Source organism: Erythranthe guttata, chromosome 10 (genome assembly GCF_056151865.1).
Source record: "Erythranthe guttata isolate IM_541 chromosome 10, IM_541, whole genome shotgun sequence".
NCBI lineage: Eukaryota > Viridiplantae > Streptophyta > Magnoliopsida > Lamiales > Phrymaceae > Erythranthe > Erythranthe guttata.
The window spans coordinates 4,910,509-4,926,662 of NC_142542.1; the positions used below are offsets into that span (position 1 = coordinate 4,910,509).

A 16,154-nucleotide genomic window follows, 5' to 3' on the forward strand; every position below is an offset into this window, starting at 1 on the left:
CTCTTCATTTACATACATATATACATACATATATATATATACGTATCTACAAGAAGATAATTATTATAAAAAAAAAAGGGGAGTTCTTGAAATTGATCGTTATTTCGATGAAGATACATGTTCTGTTTTCGGTATTGCTAAGCTTCGTTGCAGCTGCTATTTGCGGCAACTTCAACCAAGATTTCGATATTACGTGGGGCGAGGGGCGCGCGAAAATACTCGACAACGGAAAACTTCTTACACTTTCCTTAGACAAGGCTTCCGGTTCGGGATTTAGGTCGAAGAATCAGTATCTATTCGGTAAAATCGACATGCAGATAAAGCTCGTTCCCGGTAATTCTGCCGGCACGGTCACCACCTATTATGTAAGTCCCATATTACATACATATATATATTACATACAGCAGTTGTATGTATTAGTTTTTTTTTTTTATCATACAATTCGTTTGTATTTGCAGTTATCTTCGTTAGGACAGAATCACGACGAAATCGACTTTGAGTTTCTCGGTAACCTAAGCGGTGATCCTTATATTCTACACACGAATGTATTCGCACTCGGCAAAGGTAACAGAGAGCAGCAATTCTACCTATGGTTCGACCCCACTAAAGACTTCCACACCTACTCGATTTTATGGAATCCGCAAAGCATCATGTAAGTAGTAATAGTATAACTCCGACGAGTTTTTTTTTTTTTTTTTTTAGGAAAAAAAATTGAAATTCATGTGAAAACGCGCAGATTCTCAGTAGACGGAACACCAATCAGACAATTCAAGAATCAAGAATCGAGAGGGGTGTCTTACCCGAAAAGCCAGCCGATGTGGATATTCTCGAGCCTTTGGAACGCAGATGATTGGGCGACACGAGGCGGGCTTGTGAAAACCGATTGGACAAAGGCACCTTTTACGGCTTCTTACGCGAACTTCAACGCGCTTGCTTGTACTGCTGGTTCTTGCTCGAAAAAATCGTCTGTCAATTCTTGGTTCTCACAGTCGTTGGATATTACTGGTCAAGAACGAATAAAATGGGTGCAGAAGAATTACATGATTTATAACTACTGCACCGATTCTAAGCGATTTCCGCAAGGGTTTCCGACCGAATGCTCCACTGCATAACACAATACTGTAAATTCGGGAATCTTTATGCTCCTATAAATTCAATATGTACCTCTTCTGTACAACGTAAATATGTGTAGTACTCGTTTGCTTTATAGTTTAATGGATTGAATAATATTTGTTATTGCTAATTCGTTCTTGGCCTGACGGTCTAATCCAATCGACTCTACCGAATAATTCATTCTTTATCATTACGCAACTTCGATAATGTTACTACAACGAAAACGAAAACAGATTAAAAACAAGATACTCGAAACAAAATTCAGTTTAAGCCCGTCGAAAAGTTTATAACGAAAGGAACAAAAGAGAGCGATACAACTTCGTTGTTTTCCAGAAAAAAAAAATTATTGGAAACTAATCACCAAAAGAACGAGATTGCGGAGAGTACCTTTTAAACCGACCAATTCGTGCACTTCGTGCACTAGTGTCGGAAGGAAGAACTCGTTCACATATAGCCGATAGAAAGTAAAGAGCCGTAAAGAATTCATCTGAAAGAGAACAGTAATTATACCAATCCAATTCAAATACAATATTTCCGATCAACGTCACAAATTTCACAAGCCCACCTAATCACACATCAATCACAAGATCAAAGCTTTCCAAAGACCGCAAAAACGTTTCTCTAAGGAAAAGCTTTTTTTTTAAATAACAAGCATTCGTAAACTAAAGTACTAATTGAATTGAATTTGCCAACCAGACGAAACATTTAAAAATATATCTAATATAACAACGATCATAGATAAGAGACGAACTGCCATAAAAAAAAAAAGCCGGCATCAATCAAGAATCACCATAACTATTTGCTTCCGAACGAAAAGAAGCTCTCGGTGTAAGTCCTTAGCCAATTCCACTCCCCCGATATCAAATGATCCATCCTCTCGATTTTCTTCTCCTCCACATCGTAAAAATCGAGACTTTCCTGCTTCACATCCATCACGATTTTCCCGTTCCAATAATCCAACGGAGCAATAAAGCTCAACATATCGTTACTATAAGCACTCATATGAATACTATATTCCTTAACCCAACTCCGACTCTCCAAATCAGTCAACACCCAAATATCCATAGTCGACGGCCGAGCCGCGTTGTCCACCAAGCACAACCTCCCCCCCAATTCAACCAACGACCACGCGCCGTGCGGATCGAAGCACCCCTCGGGCGGAGCCACAATCCCAAACTCCTCCTTTTCAAGATCGAACGATACAATCGCCTCGTCGCCTAGTTCATTATACTCGTCCCAAATCATCCAATAGAACACGTTATTTACCAAAACGCCCCACCCCCGAACGACAAAGGGGCAATTCGCGTCAACCACTTTCCAAGAGCAATCCTCGCCATCCCTCAACCTCAACACCTCGCACCCGATGTCGTAATCCACGTGTATATCCAAACTCCGATCGAACAAATGCACGAGCACGTACTCGTCGGTTTCCGCCACGTACCCCATCCCGGCATTCACCTCGCCCGAGGTGCAGCAGCTCGCCTCGGGCAATTTCGTCGTGACCTGAGTGCTCGGATTGCACGCGTAGAACCCACTCTCGCTCACGAAGCAAACGAGGCCCCGTTTCGAAGGCAGCATTTCGATGTTCTTCTCGTCGTCGTCTAAATACAGCGAGAATTCGAGATTTTTTCGAAACCCATTAAAATTAAAGGCGCAGAGATCGACGGTGGTGCATTTTCTCATGTGGGGTTCCCGTAAAAGGGGGTATTTTTTCACCATGAGAATGCTAGGGTTCTGCGAGCAGAGCTCTCTGTGCAAAGAATTGAAACGTGGGTCTGTAATTAAGCGACGCCATTGCTTCGAAACGCATTTGAACTTACCCAGGGATTTCACCGGCAGCCGTAACAGGATGTCGACGATTAGATCGTCGGGGAGCGCGGGTTCCGCCGTCGGCTCGGAAACGACGCCGTTTTGCGACGGCGGTGGCGGTGGCGGTGGCGGTGGCGGCGGCGGTGGGATCCGAATGGGTTGCTTTTTCTTCATCTCTTCCTCTTTTCCTTTTCTTTTTCTCTTGCTTGGTTTTCGGAGAGAATCAATTTCGTACAATTGATTTCTTGAATCTTGTGTGTGTGGAGAAAAGCAAAGAAAGAGGAGAAAAGCGCGTTCTTTTTTGGAAATTTTTGGTAAAGTAGGTTTTGTTTGGCACTTTCGCATAGAGTGGTCCGAACGGAATATTAATTTATTATTTATTCAAAGAAAAAAAATTAATAGTAATCAAAGAAAATTAAAATGAGGTCTCATGACTCATCTACTCAATTATTCAACCTAATAATATTAAATTTAATCATGGTTCTTTATTTAATAAATTTTAAATGTACAATTCTTTATTTCCACTATATTGAATTATGACATACATTATTGGGTTTGGCCCAACAAAACTTGGATAAAATCCACTTTCAGTTGGGCCACAAAAAATATGATTTATTTTGATTTTATACAATTTTAACTTTTTCATCGATTCTTGGTTTCTGACTTGAGCGTTGTCGATCAGACAATGGTCAAACGAGCACGGATTAATTATCTAATAATTTTACAATTTTGTAGGCCGGCTAATGAATTTCTGCTCTTTTACTGCATCGGAAATGTGACATTGTAGTTGGTCGTTCTCAGTTTATCGAGTTCTAAGTATATTTGAACTATTTGGTCAATTTTTTTAAGCAAGTTCGAATTGTAGGTAATATCTACTTTTACCATTTCGAATAAATTCGTAAAATTGTAAATTGATTTGATTCGTTTATATCTAGGACTGGGCCTAACCGAAGTCCGATGGTTCGACCAAAGTCGAGCCTATTCTTTAGTGAGTCGGGCCGAGATTGAACCATTTTATTAAATACGATTTATTTATATGTCGAGTTTGACCCTACTATGGTTCAACTCAAGTAAGGTGTAGTTGATTATAGTTTTCTTCGGATTGACTTCAATTGTCGTAAATATTATTTATCACTTGTTTTTTCGTAAAAAAAACTACTTTATTATAGTTCTATAGTAATGAAGCTCAATATAAACCCGAAACCCGGAAAAATACATGCCCTGAACTTGAACATATATTAATGATGCCCGACTCACATGGCCCGATTACTGGCCGTATTTTGATTTCTATTAGCTTCATCAAATTAGATGTAATTATTTTAAAATTTTAATAAAAATTTAAAACACTAGAAATAGAAAAATAGAAGAAAAGGCTGTGTTGTTACTCTTACTCGCCGACGTTAGTTTTCAAGTCAAATATCATACCTGTCAACGTCAAACAGATCACAACACACAACACACAACACACAGATATATACATACATATATACATACAAGTCGTTACAAGGCCTTCTCTTGGTCTTAAATTTGTCAGGAAATAAAAATAAAATCGACTCCCCACTTCAGCTGAAATTTCTGGGGGTCTCCGTGTTCGTGGTAGATTCACGAAATTCAAGCATATTCTTTCATTTATTAAATCCCCCATTTTTCTCAGAAATTCCCCATTTTTTTTATTTTTGATTTTTTCTTCTCGAAACAAAAAGATCCCATCTTTCTTTTGTTTTAATAATCAATTTCTTACAGGGCAAACGAGGTTGGTATTTTGAACACATCCCCACTAGAGGAGACGCAGACACGAACCAAAAGAAAAAAGAAGAAAAAAAAAAGGTGAAGATTCTCTCATCTCACAGGTCACCCACATTTACTTTTGTGTTAGAATCTGGATTTCTGACAAATTCGTTTAACTTTTAGCGCAATTTACAACGTGGGATTCGTATTTTTATTCACACAATTCACGCGTATGTTGCGGATTTATTTATTTATGCACAGATTTTTTTCTTGAAATTCTCAATAACCCATCTTCAGCTTTCCTCAGGTTCATTTGTTGACGATTTATTTTTATTTGGATCGTTTTCTGAAGTTTTTTGTATTGCAGCGTGGTGAATTTTGTAGTTAGGTTAGAATGTCTTGTGGGTTATGTAGATGAACACCAGGTGTTTGATGATTTGTCTGTTTGGATTTGCTGTTCCGATTTTAATACAGTTTCTTTGCTGAGCTTCAAGGATGATCCTTGTATTATCTGCCCAGATCTTATAACTTTAATTCTTTAATTTCCTGTTCAATTCCTGAATCCCGAATTGTTCCGATGTAATTTGATGCTTTAGAATTGCTGAAGTGGAATAGTTCTTTTACTCATTTTGGTTTTGATGATTTCCAGGTTTGTGTCTCCTCTTACACGGATTACGAAAACGCTCTTAAAGACAAAAAAAAAACAAACAAAAAGATGGAATTCGAAAGCAGCAGCTGGATAAAAGACGGGGGTTATTTCTACCCGCATCTCTTTGGTGGTATTATGATTACATGTGCACTGCTCAGTTTCTCCACAAGCTACTTCGGTATAATTGGTGTGCCACCAATGCATTACCTTTTTCCCGACTTGAGGGTTTTTCATAAGAAGAAATCTGCCAAGAAACGCGTTCGTGTGTATATGGATGGATGTTTTGATTTGATGCACTACGGGCATGCTAATGCACTTAGACAAGCAAAGGCGTTGGGCGACGAATTGGTTGTCGGTGTTGTAAGTGACGAGGAGATCATAGCCAATAAAGGCCCTCCAGTTTTATCGATGCCAGAGAGGTACCTACACATGCATATCACGTGTTCGTAATCAATTTAATTCGGTCGTTGTTTTGAAGGACAATTAAAATATAATCGAAGAAAAGGATTGGCGAATCTATTTCGAAACAAACAAAAATCATCACTTTTTAGAAATCGGAACTTTCTCCCATGATTTTCCGTAATTTAATGTTCGCTAGTTCTTGAAATTTTTTGCATTTTTTTCTGCCGGCCCCCCTCTTTCAATCCCGAGGCCAACTCGTGTTATCGACATCTGTATTGACTGACCCAATTTTGGTTAATTCTATCGCATGAGTAATCGGCTACGGTGTGAATTTATTATATTTTATTCTGCTGTTGTTTTTTTGTAGCTTCTTACGTTCCATATTAATGTTGCCTTGCCACTCTGAACTCACGATCTAAATCTTGAAATTGATTAAATGTTGGATTCGGAACATAACCGTAACTCTAACAATTTTTTTTTTTTCAGGCTGGCCCTTGTTAGTGGGTTAAAATGGGTGGACGAAGTAATTCCAAATGCTCCCTATGAAATTACCGAAGAATTTATGAATCGACTTTTTAAAGAGCATAAAATTGACTATATTATACATGGTGACGATCCATGCTTACTTCCCGACGGAACCGATGCTTATGCTCTAGCAAAGAAAGTTGGTCGCTACAAACAGATTAAACGCACTGAAGGTGTCTCCAGTACAGATATTGTAGGTAATGTATTCCTCTTACTCTATAATATTTATACTTTTATCGTTTCTTTATTGGAGTCTCGATTTAATCCGAGGAGTGATGTATGACTATATCATTAATTTAAATGCGACATTTATATGTATATGCAGGAAGGATTCTTTCCTGTATCGAAGATGTAAAAGATGACAAAGTATCTCAAGTTGGCGAATTTGATAACTTAAGCAATAAACCTTTAGTTAACGGTGGCCATGTATCTCATTTCTTACCTACTTCTAGAAGAATTGTGCAATTTTCGAATGGCAAGGTATGTTTGACTTTTTTTCGGGTCTCGTTTTGGTAATAACCTTTTCAATGTCTCCGTTTCTTATAAACTGGGATACCATATACTTGAATGGCCTTTTTTTAACGAGAAACTGAACAATTAGTCAAGTGATTAACATTTGTCTTTATATTTAAAAATACGACTGGATAGCTTAGCTTACTATATTGCATTTGGTCATTAATAATTGAAAGAGAATTGTGTAGTCTGAATTGTGAAGTACAGTGGCATTCCTGTGATTTTGTGTAATTTCAGGGACCTGGACCAAATTCTCGTGTTGTTTACATTGATGGCGCTTTTGATATTTTTCACGCTGGACATGTGGAGGTATTATTATTGTACTTCATTAAGCTTCCATGGAATGGTTTACTTTCGATTTCCCGTCTTTCTTCTCTAAATTAGATATAGCTTTAGTGTATCTCATATTTCTTACTTTTAGATTCTGGAATTTACATCCTGCTCGTAAATGACCACTGGAATTCGTAACTGCTCATTAAATAATTTTACTCGGATCACATTTTAATTGTTGATCCCATCGGCAAAAAAAGTATCTTTTAGATTTTGGCATGCATATGTGTGATAAAATTTGTCTCCTTTATTCTCTTTGTTTGCATTTGGATTCGAGAGACGTTTTTTTCCCTCTTAATTACCATGTAAATAGTACTGTCGTTGAAGTTTCTTTAATATAATATAATATTTTGAGTTGCATTGCTTTTTTCTCGAACGCACAGATTCTAAAGAGTGCCAGACAACTCGGAGATTTTCTTCTTGTTGGTGTTTACGCTGATCACACTGTTAGGTACGACTTTTTGCTCTGCGTAATACTTGCAACTCTATTTGCAAAATTTCCATGAAGAAACAATAGTATTAACATAAAAAAGAATAAAAAATTGCAATATTAGGCATGATGAATTTCGTTTTATGCAGTGAGCTTCGAGGTAGTCATTTCCCACTTATGAATCTCCATGAACGAAGCCTTAGTGTGCTGGCATGCCGTTATGTTGATGAGGTCATCATTGGTGCACCTTGGGAAGTTACTAAAGATATGGTAAGTACTCATCACGCACGTGTGTGTGTGTGTATATATACATATATATTTTTCTTTAATCGTTTACTCGAGAATAATTTTTTTTGTTATTAAAAATCCTCCGTTATCTTGTTAGATCACAACTTTTAACATATCGTTGGTCGTCCACGGTACAATTTCAGAGAACAACCCTTTCTTGAATGTAAGTCGGAAGTATTTTTTTTTTCTACTTGTAAATTGTGATCAGCTAATTTATGATTATATATGCTGAAAATGGCAATTAAATTATGCAGGGAAAGTCGGATCCCTATGCACTCCCCAAAAGTACAGGAATTTTTCAAATGCTCGATAGCCCAAAAGATATTACGAGCACTTCCATAGCTCGTAGGATTATTGCTAATCATGAGATTTATGAGGTATTCTTCTTCAACCTATTATAGTAATGAAAGAACATACTCTACGACTACTGAAAGAATATTCTTTTATTGTTCTATTTCCACAGAAACGAAACGCCAAGAAAGAAGCAAGCGAAAAGAAATATTATGCAGAAAAGAAATACGTATCGGCGGACTAAACGAAAAAATTTGGTACTAGAAAATTTTGAGATATGTTTACTTGAGGTGAGTGACATAATTCAAGGGCGATTCAATCCCTGTATTTTTATTTATTTATTTTATTTTTTAGAAATCCGTGGAGAAGCAGAAGGCGACGTAGAAAAAAAAAATAACAATGTAAGAACAATGTAGGCTGTAGATTGGTTGTAGCAATTTTACTTTTTCGGTATTACAGTTAAATGTTTGATTGTTAGCTATATAGCTAGCTAAACGCGGTAGAAGTTTTACGGTTTTTTCTTGTAAATTTGCCGATATCACTTTTCTTAGTTACCTCGGCAATTATTGCTCTTCTCCATTCTCGTATTTAATTACATCTTATTCACATAAAGAAAATAAATACTGCACGATCCTTCTATACATGTACAAATATCGTTGAGTCTTGCATAATTTGATGTCAAAAAAAAAAAAAAAAGATTAATGTCAACTGAGTTTCGAAGTCAACTATACGTAGTGGTATCGGGGGAAAGCGAGAGAATTATCGAAGAATAGCTAATCATTGGGTACAGATTGTTGTCGAGGAAATGAGCGTACTGTCTGATAGCCACCTGTCGATCAGGTAGATCGTCTGTGATGAAATCGAAAGGTGCTGGTTTGCCTGTGTCGACCAACGGGTCCCACCTGTAACCAGGTCGTTCGGGTAATGCTACAGTCACGGCCACGTGACTTGCATTGAATGCAATGTACAATTCACCCTTCACCGAGTCCCTCTGCCGATTTTGTAATAAGAAAGTGAATGGCATGTTATAATAGGAAAAATAAATAAATAAAGATATCATAAGCATCCATTACAAAAAAAAATCCAGTAGCAAGAAAATGTATATATAGATATACCAGTGTGAATGCGACGAATCGACTTGTATCAGACCAATCGGGAATTCCTGGAGCATAGCCATGCCATTGCAGCCTCTCTGCTGTTAGGAAGTCGTTTAAGCCAAGTGACTCGCATTCACTGAAAAAAATAAACAGATGATTTTACGAGCGTCATTTAAAGCAAAAAATGTCGATTAAAATCAAAAGCATACTGGCGGAATTTGGAAACGAGACAGCAAAATCTGAAGAAATCAGACGAGGCCTCCTCCATCTTATCCCACCGAAAGTAGTTTATCTGCAAATAATAAAACGTAAAAAAAAAAACGTGTTGGTAATAATTTCAGGAGAGAGTGTCTGATTAATAAAATGATTTCGAGTGCAAAATTAGAGGATTTACGAAATTATCATGGCAATACGTGTTGTTGTTTCCCCCTTTTGTGTGACCATACTCATCTCCCATATAGATCATTGGAACACCCTGCTCATATCAAACACATTAATTTCGAGTGTATCTTTTTTTATTTTTTCTGTTAATATGAAAAACAAAGTAAAAGTAAAAATAAAAAGTGTCTTACTTGAGAAACCATCAGACATAGGAAAAAATTTCGCATTTGGCGCCTTCTCAGTTTCTTCACTGAAATACTTGCAAATTCTCCCTCCTGAGACAAATTTAAAACAAGAAAATATAACAACGGAAGTTCTCCGATACAGATGAATCAGATCATATATTTTTATTTATTATTTTTTGAAAATTGACCTGGCCGCAGTTCCAACTATTATTGTGATCCTCCCCGTCTTTGTTTTCTTCGCCGTTAGCCAAATTATGCTTGTTATTATACGTCACTAAATCAGCCAGAGTAAAACCATCATGCGCACAAACAAAATTGATACTGTTCCATGGTTTCCTTCCACCTTCCTGATTTCGATCAACAATAACAGAGATTAAAATAATAATAAAAAAATATATTTAGAAAAATACGTATTAAGATCTATAGCATTGTAGAAACCTTAAATGAGATATACCTTGTATAAATTAGGGCTTCCACAGAGACATTCAGCAAACGCCCCGGAAAATCCGTCTGTGCCCTTGATGAATTGCCTTACAGTGTCACGGTACTGAAACAAATAAAAAAAAGGATTATTTAAATTTTGGGTTATGACGTGTGTGTGTGTGTGTATATATATATATATATATATATATATATATATATATATATATATAGTATGAGACGAATTTGTTCAAAAGCATTTTACCTTCCCATTCCATTCCGACCAAATACTCCAATGCGGAAACATGCCGACTTGATAAAGTCCACCACAGTCCCATGCTTCAGCTATTAGCTGATCAAGAAAGAATGCACGAACATAGATAAAATTTGAGGTCTTTGTCAGAAGACAATAGAAAGGACAAAATTATCCTCATACTCAGTACTTTTCCAACTGTTCTTAACGAGGGGAAAAAAGGGTGTCGGATAGGGGTGGAAATCAGGAAGTTCGGACTGGATTAACACTTCGGAAGTGGAAAACCTAATTCCAATTCTGCTCCAAAAAAAATCAGAAAAACGGAAATTTTCGGATCGGACAAGCAGAATTCGGAAAGTTCTAATTTTTTAGTCACTTAAAAAGAAAAATGCATAATATTATTGACATTACAAGTGCAATTTTCGAAAAACAAAAGTCGGGATTTTCGGAAATTAAAATCGGATAGGATATGGAATCTCATATCGATACCAATTCCGGTCCAAAAAAGATCAGAAATATCGGAATTGGTGGACATTTGGAAATTCGAGTCCAATTTCCACCCAAAGTTTCAAATAGTTAAAACGAGCTCAATAGAAAACTAGATACCTTTACTCCACGGAGTATTGGATCATTACTGATCATGTCAACCAATGGAGGGCTCCCGAGAGGAGTACCAGTCGTGACTGTCTCGCCTTCAATTGCACTACCATATACATTTACAGCATCCCACAGACTGGATAGACCGAAAACCAGGGGTAATACAGTAATTCGTATTGAATAAGAAGGAAGACTAGATAAAGGAAGGATGATATAGGTCAACTAACCTGCTACTCCTTGTCATGATAGAAGCAAGATCGAATCGAAAGCCGTCAACATGCATTTCTGTAACCCAGTATCTGTTTCAGAATCAGGACTAATGCCAAATAAATAAATATCAAACGTGTTCAATACGAGTTTGATCGATAATAGCGAAAAAATGTTATGTGTGTTCTATGATTAAATCTCAATTGATTGTACCGACATGCACTCGTTTGAATTCTACCTCAAGGAATCCACAATAAATTGTCGTACAATTGGATGGTTGCAGTTGAATGTGTTCCCACAGCCTGAATAATTGTAGTATTCACCCTGTCAAACAATAGATTAGAGGGGTCGATTATCCTTTCAGGGGTAATCAAAAAGAATATTCCATAATGTTGGGCAATCGAGTGTACCTTAGGTGCGAGCATATAGAAGACACTATTATCGAGACCCCTGAACGATAATATGGGCCCGTTTTCATTCCCTTCAGCAGTGTGATTAAAAACAACATCCATAATCACCTGTTAAATTGAATAATTAAAAGCTAAAACAAATGAAGAACCATAAAGAAGTATCATCCGAAAATATGCTCGTTCGTGATTAAGGAAGTTTTACCTCGATTCCTCGCTTATGCGCTTCTCTAACTAGGTACTTAAAGTCATTTACAGCACCAATGCCGTAATTACCAATACCACTCGAAGAATATCTTGCCATCGGTGAAAAGTAATTGATCGTTGAATACCCCCAAAAGTTCATCCTGGAAATAAAACAATGTCGTACAAATTTGATAGGAGAACCCTTGTAAATTATTATTTTAAAAAGGTACCTGAATATAACCCTCGAAATAGTAATATATAAATCTAAGCTATCCAAAGTGTAGCACACAAATCTAAAGTAGAAAGAGAGTAAGATTGAAGTTACTTGTAGTCACCCAAGACTGGGTTGTAGCTATAGTACTCCAATTCGTTGAATTCATGACACGGCATTAGTTCGATGCAGTTTACACCAAGTTTCTGCAACAGCATATAGCAATATTATAAGTCATTTGAAACGCTTATAAAAAATCAAGTCGGCCGAGAAATAATAATTTTTACTACTTTTGGACTGCATATTCAAGAAGCTACAAGCAATAAGGTAAAACTCGTAAGTCTATTACTACAACTAAATCATAACAGTAAAAATGATAGTAAAAACTCAGAACAAACAAGCCTGCTTAAGAAAGAAAATTCAATTTGAATAATGAATCTTTTTACCTTCAAGTAATCAAGTTTCTCCACCACACCAAGGTAAGTGCCGGGATATTTCGAGTTACTTGACTCGTGCCTTGTGAACCCACGAACATGCATTTCGTACATAAACAGATCTCTTTGTGGGAGTTTTAAGGGCAAATCTCCTTCCCAATCAAACTGAAATAGCAAAAAGACCAATAAAATAAAAAAGAGATCAAGAATCATTTAAGTTAACTGGTTTGGGATTAATGAAGAATAAAACATTGGCATATTTAGTAAAAGCACATAATCGATGTATGACAATCCGATTGGAATATACGTAATTCAAATGTTTATTAAACATAAATGTCATTTATCATGACATACCTCATCGGTAGTAGAAGGCACCAAACACGCCATTTGAGGCCAACATTCGTCACCGGTTCCTAAAGCACCATATTCCCCTCTGCTCACAACAGCCTACTTCACAAGACAAAGACGAACGAGTCATAAAAAAGTTGTACATTCACAAGAAAGAAAAAACAAAGTTCCATAAGCAAAACAGACCAACTGACCTTTGCATAAGGATCAATCAACAATTTAGAAGAGTCGAAGTATAGTCCGTCCTCGGGGCAGAAACTTCCATCGAATCTATATGCGTAGACCATATCTTCAAAATCGCCTTTCAGAAAAACGTGCCATACATCTCCGGTTTTATTCGTTAGTGGATTTAGAGCAATTTGTTCAGTAACTCTCCTCTGCAAACAATAATTTCAATGAAGAAAAAATCACTTAGAATACAAAGCAATGCAAATTAGCCATTTCTCACATTCAGATCAACATAGAAACGGAATTGACAATTAAAAAAAGAAAAACAATAAAAATTCATTCACCTCCTGTAAGTCAGAAAGAGTGATCAAGCAGAGAGTGGCGGAAGAAGCATTGCTTGAAACAACTGAGAAATTGACGCCGCCGTCACCGGGCGTGGCGCCAAAGGGCATCGGATTGCCGGAGAAGACCTCGAAACTAGGCGGTTTTGGCGGAGGCTTCTCGACCACCACCGCGGTCTCCGCATCACCTCTTCCACTCGCGGTGCTTAATGTTATATAAGGGTTAGGGTTGGTTCCGGAATTTTCGAAAGGTTTACTTGTAATTCCGGCATTCAGTTCGTTTTTCCGGCGCCGGAGATACTTCTTCGAGCTGAATTTCGGAGAACGATAATTTGGAATTGTGAAATTGTGGAGGAATTGCGTCTCCATTTCGCTTGTAATTGGAATAGAGAAGCGCGAATTTTGAAGAAAAATTAAACCGCTCCACCAGTGGCCATAAGTAGAGACGGCGGCGCGACGGTGGTGTAACGGAGGAGAGAGTGATCTGTGAAGTTTCGGTGGTGCTCAAATATCTGAGCAAGTGATTTTTCTTCTGTTTTTTTTCTCCGGAAATTGTGTTAAGAAATTTTGAATTTCAATAATTAATTACTTAATTAATTAAATTTGAATATAATATGTTTTTAGTTTTTTTATTTGGAATTGGGCCGTAGGCCCGTCATTGTTTTGGGCCCACTACAGCCATTTATGAATTAAGATTTTATGGCCCGTTATATATTCGGCCCGAGTTGGTTTACTTGGTCAATTTGGGTTTCAATGAAACACGTGGGAAATATTTAATAACAATTATAAGTCGAAAGTACTTTTTGTAGAGACATAAATTAATTTGGCTTGTTTTTCATTATAGTCACTATTGAAATTTAAATTTTCCATATAAAAATTATAATCAATTTAATTCAATGAACATATATATTTTAAAACTAATAAAATTCCCCCAAAAATATACATATTTTATATGGAAAATAAAATTTACATAAAATATATAGATAAATCATAAATGTTAAACAAATAAAAATTAAACGATCATCACGATAGGTAAATAAAATTAAGGGTAAATTACAACCACCCTTTCATTATAATTACATACACCCTTGCAATTTGTTGATTTCTTATATTAACACCGGTGGTGGATTGGATGTAAGAAATTGACAAAAATGATGGGAATTTTAGTAAATAGACTTTACTTAAGGGAGGTGGTTGTAAGTTTACCCTAAATTTAAATTTGGATCAAATGACAGAATTACCCTTTACCAATATTACCAAGTTATTTATTAGCAATAGCATTAAAAAATGGGGGGCAGTGCAGTAGTTGACAGTTAGACAGCCGTACAACAAATAACTAAATAAATAACTGCTTTAACAGTCAAAACATTGATGTGAATATGTTTGATTTTACTTTCGGAAAATTTATATTCCGTATTTGTACTATTTTCCTATAAATATAAGTATATAAACCCCACCTTCACATGCCGTAAATAACTCATTTGACAGTTGACATTAATTACCCTTCTACCCCTTATGCCTTGAGTTTAATATTGCATATAATTACTATTCTATTTTATTTAAATTTTATATGTAAAGTTGCATATGTTTAAGTATTTTAGCCAAAAATTTCATTAACGCCTTATACATAATGTTGGCCGAAAACCTACACGCAAGTGCACGTATCGTACAAGTAATATAGTGGACTAAAAGTCCGGATATCGAACCTACAAGGAATATTTAATTATCTAATCCTAGACGCTAAATTCTACCAATTATTATCAAGCCCACCCTACACAGTCGAATTTTAGAGAGAATTAACTAAATTAAACTAAATTAAAAACAAGCAAAAACAAGAAAATAATTTAAAACGAAGATTTAATCAAGATAAGCAATCCTAGGATTTTATTATTCCCCCTATGTGATTATTATTCCCCCAATTCCTTCAAGTATGCAAGTAATTAACCCGGATTATTAACCTGAGATGCTAAAATAATCATAACCCGCTTCCGCGTGTATTACGATTCTAATACTCTAGATTCAATTACTATATTCCTATGCAATTAATTCTAGAACACAGCATTAAGCACAAATCTCAATAATGGCTACCTAAGAGATTAACTATATTCCTATGTTAATACCACAAAGGCTCTTCTACCACAGTTCTAATTATTAACCCGATCTTCCGATTCATGCGATTAACAATAACATAAAAGCACATAAGTTGATCAAGTTCATGCACTTAATAAAACAAGTAGAAGAAATAATCCGGAATTAAAACTTGCATAAAATCATAGAAAAGGGTTCATAAATCCCACATAGGGTTCCAAATAAAATCCTAGAAATAAGAAAGTTAGCTACTCGTGATTCTTATGATAAAGAAAATAAAATAAATAAAAATAAGAAAAACTATGCTTGAATCTTCGTTGATCTTCTTTGATTTTGAATTTGCGTCCAAAGATTCATCCCTAATTGTGTGCTTGACTTGGTCTTATATAGGGTGAAGAACTTGGGGAAGAAGGCAGTTTCCTTGTGCAATTAAAATTCCTTTACTGCGCAACTTCGGAGTCTCGGACGGGGGTCTCACAATTTGCACTAAAACTGGGACGGGGTCCGAGCTTTAAATCTTCAGAATTTTGATATTTTCACTTTTGACCCATATTTTCGCCAAAATTGCAGTTTTGACCCGATACTTTTCCGATTCTTCAATTTGTACCTAAAATACAATAAATCAACTTTTTAAGCACCAATTATCGTTAAAACACACCGAAAGCCCAAATAAAAAGGTACGATAAAGTGTAAAAATATACACTTAACACATAACACATAATATCTTACAAGTTTTCAAATGTATTAGTGATG

General features: G+C 36.2%; 4 protein-coding genes across 11 annotated transcripts; 2 read left to right on the plus strand and 2 right to left on the minus strand.

Moving 5' to 3' along the window:
• Positions 1-1,243, plus strand: LOC105970964 (putative xyloglucan endotransglucosylase/hydrolase protein 23). 2 transcript variants are annotated; one of them, XM_012995803.2, is made up of 3 exons: positions 1-365; positions 459-652; positions 737-1,243. In XM_012995803.2, the coding sequence occupies exons 1-3, from the start codon at positions 108-110 to the stop codon at positions 1,110-1,112; spliced, it is 828 nt and encodes a 275-aa protein (XP_012851257.2). In that variant the 5' UTR covers positions 1-107; the 3' UTR covers positions 1,113-1,243. The 2 variants fall into 2 exon arrangements, with proteins under 2 accessions (XP_012851257.2, XP_088680944.1); XM_088824818.1 differs by having other exon boundaries at positions 30-652.
• Positions 1,244-1,601: 358 nt separating this feature from the next.
• LOC105970962 (putative F-box protein At1g19160) lies at positions 1,602-3,252 on the minus strand. Its single transcript, XM_012995802.2, has one exon. It carries the CDS (start codon positions 3,094-3,096, stop codon positions 1,909-1,911), a length of 1,188 nt encoding a protein of 395 aa, XP_012851256.2. The 5' UTR covers positions 3,097-3,252; the 3' UTR covers positions 1,602-1,908.
• A 1,066-nt stretch (positions 3,253-4,318) lies between these two features.
• On the plus strand, positions 4,319-8,657 carry LOC105970932 (ethanolamine-phosphate cytidylyltransferase). Of its 7 annotated transcripts, none has more exons than XM_088824820.1 (11): positions 4,319-4,518; positions 4,666-4,749; positions 5,300-5,718; positions 6,188-6,423; positions 6,552-6,706; positions 6,977-7,048; positions 7,453-7,520; positions 7,649-7,769; positions 7,885-7,950; positions 8,042-8,164; positions 8,251-8,657. In XM_088824820.1, the coding sequence occupies exons 3-11, from the start codon at positions 5,366-5,368 to the stop codon at positions 8,320-8,322; spliced, it is 1,266 nt and encodes a 421-aa protein (XP_088680946.1). In that variant the 5' UTR covers positions 4,319-4,518; positions 4,666-4,749; positions 5,300-5,365; the 3' UTR covers positions 8,323-8,657. The 7 variants fall into 7 exon arrangements, with proteins under 7 accessions (XP_088680946.1, XP_088680947.1, XP_012851212.1 ...); XM_088824821.1 differs by having other exon boundaries at positions 4,370-4,518; positions 4,666-4,772; XM_012995758.2 differs by having other exon boundaries at positions 4,434-4,515.
• A 6-nt stretch (positions 8,658-8,663) lies between these two features.
• On the minus strand, positions 8,664-13,904 carry ISA1 (isoamylase 1). Its single transcript, XM_012995757.2, has 18 exons — positions 13,317-13,904; positions 12,999-13,181; positions 12,811-12,903; positions 12,469-12,621; positions 12,137-12,228; positions 11,831-11,972; positions 11,629-11,736; positions 11,457-11,542; positions 11,239-11,310; positions 11,021-11,147; positions 10,427-10,513; positions 10,196-10,288; positions 9,930-10,088; positions 9,748-9,831; positions 9,570-9,650; positions 9,385-9,467; positions 9,194-9,311; positions 8,664-9,069 (listed from the first exon to the last, which is right to left on the minus strand). Exons 1-18 carry the CDS (start codon positions 13,680-13,682, stop codon positions 8,800-8,802), a joined length of 2,397 nt encoding a protein of 798 aa, XP_012851211.1. The 5' UTR covers positions 13,683-13,904; the 3' UTR covers positions 8,664-8,799.
• Between the last annotated feature and the right edge of the window lie 2,250 nt (positions 13,905-16,154).

What these genes read in the sequence shown, in the direction of transcription:
- ISA1 (XM_012995757.2), bottom strand. Translation starts at nt 13,682, where the DNA reads ATGGAGACGCAATTCCTCCACAATTTCACAATTCCAAATTATCGTTCT. An exon ending in TCTATATGCTCGCACCTAAG is followed by an intron (nt 11,543 to 11,628) that starts GTACACTCGATT and finishes ATTGTTTGACAG; the next exon opens with GGTGAATACTACAATTATTC. An exon ending in ATAGTTGGAACTGCGGCCAG is followed by an intron (nt 9,832 to 9,929) that starts GTCAATTTTCAA and finishes AATTTGTCTCAG; the next exon opens with GAGGGAGAATTTGCAAGTAT.
- LOC105970932 (XM_088824819.1), top strand. An exon ending in TTCACGCTGGACATGTGGAG is followed by an intron (nt 7,049 to 7,452) that starts GTATTATTATTG and finishes TCGAACGCACAG; the next exon opens with ATTCTAAAGAGTGCCAGACA. An exon ending in GGGAAGTTACTAAAGATATG is followed by an intron (nt 7,770 to 7,884) that starts GTAAGTACTCAT and finishes TTATCTTGTTAG; the next exon opens with ATCACAACTTTTAACATATC.
- LOC105970962 (XM_012995802.2), bottom strand. Translation starts at nt 3,096, where the DNA reads ATGAAGAAAAAGCAACCCATTCGGATCCCACCGCCGCCGCCACCGCCA.
- LOC105970964 (XM_088824818.1), top strand. Translation starts at nt 108, where the DNA reads ATGAAGATACATGTTCTGTTTTCGGTATTGCTAAGCTTCGTTGCAGCT. An exon ending in TGGAATCCGCAAAGCATCAT is followed by an intron (nt 653 to 736) that starts GTAAGTAGTAAT and finishes GAAAACGCGCAG; the next exon opens with ATTCTCAGTAGACGGAACAC.